The sequence below is a fragment of the Saccostrea cucullata genome, unplaced genomic scaffold, assembly GCF_032062105.1.
Source record: "Saccostrea cucullata isolate Sc308-1 unplaced genomic scaffold, CSIRO_AGI_Scuc_v1 ctg20179, whole genome shotgun sequence".
In the NCBI taxonomy this organism is placed as follows: Eukaryota; Metazoa; Mollusca; class Bivalvia; order Ostreida; family Ostreidae; genus Saccostrea; species Saccostrea cuccullata.
Genome location: NW_026937493.1, coordinates 872 through 5,471, shown reverse-complemented (window position 1 = coordinate 5,471; position 4,600 = coordinate 872). Strand labels below are relative to the sequence as shown.

The 4,600-nt window shown below is 37.4% G+C and overlaps 1 protein-coding gene across 1 annotated transcript; it reads left to right on the top strand.

The window, feature by feature from the left end:
- Nucleotides 1-1,340: 1,340 nt before the first annotated feature.
- On the top strand, nt 1,341-2,763 carry LOC134248285 (piggyBac transposable element-derived protein 4-like). Its single transcript, XM_062730694.1, has one exon. The coding sequence runs from the start codon at nt 1,384-1,386 to the stop codon at nt 2,761-2,763; it is 1,380 nt and encodes a 459-aa protein (XP_062586678.1). The 5' UTR covers nt 1,341-1,383.
- The last annotated feature ends 1,837 nt before the right edge of the window (nt 2,764-4,600 follow it).

The window sequence follows — 4,600 nt, the reverse complement described above, 5'->3', positions numbered from 1 at the left end:
GAAATTTTCCATGCCTGGTGGTTCTTACAGAGCTGTGGAAAACTTTTTCAGATAGCCAGTCTTTTTGGACCGGCAAAAAGACAAGATATGCCGGTCCGAAGTGATTTTTGCCGGTCCGAAATATTAAGTTGCAAAATTAAAAACAAAAGCATAACATTTATTTTCTTAATTACACTTTACTTAATAATAACATTCAGTCTCCATTTCCAAGTCCTCCTCCGTTTTCGTTTTTTGCATTTATTACAATACTAGATTTCATAACTTTTGGGCAGGTGTCAATGATAATTCTGCATAGTAAACGTAATTTTTTAAAACATTTTCGAATTATAATTTACCTCGAAAATGAGTCTAAGAAATTCTGTACAGCGATAATTAAGATACCACATAATGAAATCGATGGAAAAAAAAAAAAAAAATCTGGGACAGTCGGGAACAACGGAAGTACTAGGTTAAGGTTTACTGCCGTACTCAACTGAAGTGATTTTTTTCTGTAGAAATGTTTTACATACCCAGGTAATTAGCCTGTCTTTATCTTTTTTTTATGTTTTCTACCTAATTCTGTCCCATTTGTAAATTTAAAAGGTCACGCGAGACAATGCTGGTTTCACTTTCATTCATAGCCTCGATCTCATGCAAAGAAAAAGTATTGCGCAATCGTATATAAGGACAATAATTCAGCTGGGAAGTGCCCGATGATAGGCCTGAATTAAACCCCTTTTATGCTACGCGCGACTATAGTCGCGCTGTATTACTAGGCCCCACTGCTGAGCGCGACTTTTGTCGTTTTCATACCTGAAATAACTTTTGGGGAATTCCATTCGCTTGGGTTGTGATGATGACTGAATAAATTTGTTACAACATTTCTGATTGGTTACTTTATTCGTTAGGAAGGTTTCTAGAGTTATTAGAGTAATATAATGGAAAATACAGAGGTTGAATGTTTACGAAAAAAATCGATTGAAATAAAATGGCGAATGTAAACTGAAGCGACGACGAGGAAGTATTACAGTTTTTTAACGACGATAGTGACGAAGAGGCAGAGTTTGAAGGATTGGAAGTTGGAGATGTGCAATTAGGAAATAGAAATGTACTTGCACAAGTACCGATGGGTGACTTGGGTACCCGACAATACCGGGATTTACCCATAGATGTTGAAGAAGGTTGGTCTCGGGATGACGCCACGCCGATGAATGCACCCTTCATTGGAGAAGAGAAGTTAAACGTGAACATGGATGATTTTCAGCCATTAACTTTTCTTAAACTATTTGTCAATGATGATTTTATAAATTTATTGGTCGAACAAACAAATTTGTATGCCAAAAGACGAGTAAAGCCGAAAATGTTAGCCAGCACAGTCGGCTGAAACAATGGCGTCCCGTCAACATGGCGGAGATGAAAGTTTTTCTGAGCTTGGTAATTTGCATGGGACTAGTGCAGAAGAATGACGTTCACGACTACTGGGCAACAGATGATGTTCAGGACACTCCATTCTTCCGAGAACAAATGTCCAGGGATCGTTTTTTACTCATTTTGAGTAACTTTCATGTCACAGACAATGAACTTCAGGTACCCAGAGGACAGGTGGGCTTTGATCCGTTATTCAAGGTGAGGCCGTTTGTAAACCAAGTTTTGGATGCATTTAGTGATGTGTATTCCCCTGACAAAGACTTGAGTTTTGATGAAGCAACTTGTGCTTGGAAAGGGAGGTTGAGATTTAGAGTTTACAACCCAGCAAAACCTACCAAGTTCGGCATCAAGCTCTACCAAGTTTGTGAGGCAAAGTCGGGGTACTGCATTGGCTTCGATATCTACACTGGAAGCACACCTTGCACTCAGTATGCAGATGCAATTGGTGTAGATGAAGACTACACCATGACTACAAGAACAGTGATGGGCCTACTAACAAGATGTGGACTTCTAGATCGAGGACATCACGTTTATATGGACAATTACTACACGTCACCCGAGTTGTTTGAAGAGTTACGACTTCATAACACTTATGCTTGTGGGACACTTAGGAAAAACAGAAGAGGTGTACCAGAAGCCATCAAAAGAAATGTAAGACTGAAACAATCTCAAGTTATTTTCAGAAAAAAAGAAACAACAGAAATGCTGGCTGTGAAATATCACGACAAGCGAGATGTTCACATGCTTACCACCATCCATGAAGCCAACATGTCCGTGCTCAACAAACGTGACAGAACAACCAATGAATACATTGCCAAACCAACCTGTATTGTTGAGTACATAAGTCAGATGGGAGGAGTAGACTTATCAGATCAAATAAGTCAGTATGACACTTGTCTGCGCAAAACAACGAAGTGGTACAAGAAATTATTCTTCCACTTGTTCAACCTGTGTGTCGTCAATGCGTACCTTTTGTACCGCAAATTTAACAATGATGAGAAAAAGCTAGACAGCCATGGATTTAAAATGGCTATAGCAACAGCCCTCATAGATGAAGCTCCCGATGTTCCCAAACCTAACACCAGCAAAGGAAGGAAGCATACAGGAGACAAAGCAGCCCGGCTTACAGAACGCCACTTCCCAGATCACATTCCGGCAAAGCCAGGTGCGAAACGAGCTAAGCCATGTAGGGATTGCTATGCCTGTAATCCAAAGAAATCCAACAGACAAGGGTTCAAAATGAAACAGACTACTTTCTGGTGCCCAGACTGTAAGAAACCACTGTGTGTTCCTGACTGCTTCCGAACATACTTCTCTACAGCATTACCGAGCTGTATTGTTACCTGGGGCAGGTAATGAGGACAGCAGTGACACTGATAGTGACTGAACATTGTCATGTTTGTTGATTATGATTATGATGAATTGATGCATTGATTTCAAGTGAAAAATAACACTAAAAAGACATTCTCTATCAAATTTTATTTCATGTTCTTTGTATTTTCTTACCTTGTTTTGAATTTTGTTACCTGTTCGTCAAACATGAATCAATTTGATATAATGTTGATTTTTTTAAATTTGGATATATATGAAACATTTTCTAATTCATTGCTGGTAAATAAATATAAAAATGGTGAATAAATAAGCTTTTAATCAACACTAGTATTTATTTTTAGTATTTTTCACCCTTAAACTTACCTGTACAGGTAAATATCAAAAATTTGAGAAAAATAAAATCATGTTTGAAATCCTTGACTTTTTCTCATAAATTTTCATATAACTTTTATGTATGTAATGTGAAAAATAACTGATCTATGAGCTTTTGAAAAAGTCAAGCATTTTTCTGTGATTTATCTAAATTAATTCAGCAGTGGCAGGCTCTGTAGCTAAATTTATCTCAGCAGCCTAAGGGTTAAAATGGAAAAAAACAAAAACCTTTAACAAAGACAGAGGTCAGTCATTTGGACCGACATCGACCGGTCACGGGCATTTTTTGCCGGTCTTGCCGGCATGACCGGCAGTTTTCCACTGCTCTGGTTCTTATAAACATCTTTTACTGTAGTCCCTTGCAGAAATAAATCCTGGAGGGTCAGGACACGTCAAGATATCCTGGTATTTTCCTGAGATATCCTGACATGTCCTGCTCTCCAAAATTTTTGATCCTGACAATTGTCAAATCCTGAGATGTCCTGATATCAGGTTCAGGATTTTATCAGGACATGTCAGGACTTTATTTTAAATCTTTACCAGAACAGGATCTTCCCTGGATTTTTCAGGACCTGACATTTTCTGAACTTAAATCAACTGAATCAAGCAAGTCCTGGGAAATCTTGAGATGGGGACTGTTGAATTTTAAAGTCCTGCAATTACCCTGAAGTCAAGACTTTTTCATTTAATACTCATTTCAAAAATATGAATATATATATTTACACTGTATTGATGATGGGAGTCACCTTAAAGGGGATATGCAATGCCCACTGTAATAATTTATGTTTGTTACGTCACCACAAAATAACCACAGCAAAAAACCGCATCGAAATCCATGCAGTATTTATAGAGTTATTCCGCTTGTAAAATGTCTTTTTTTTTACCTGCACTGGAAATCTAATTAAGAGAAAATAGTAACAGTCGAAAACAAGGCTCTGCTGTTGTGACATCAGAACGAGGACTATGGCAGCTAATACAGATAGCGATTATAGCGGTTATAGTGACAAAAACGGCGATGGGGAGGTTGGTTCATCAAGTTTTGAGGAACCGATCGATGAGATGACCAATTAGGGCACAAAATCATATCTTTTTGAGCCTGAAGCGAGTTCAGACAAGGAATCAATGGCAGGAAGTCCCTCGGAAGCCACAGATCAAGATCGACTTGAAAACAATGACTGGTACTTATCTATCCTATATTTGGTCTTAATGGGCTTTTATATTATTATTCAATACATTGAAGTAAAGCTATATGTTCATGATCAATTATATAAACAGTGTATTATTTAAAATTGGAATTATTCTGATCATTGGAATTTGGGGTTTTCAAGAAAAAATCCCTTAGTTAGACTAACTTAGACAACTAACAAGAATTTCCATTGCATTTTGTGTTAGTATTTGACTAAACTTAGTTAACTAACAAGAATTTCTATTGCAAATTGTCTTAGTATTTGACTAACTTAGTTAACTAACATGAATATTTCTTATAAAA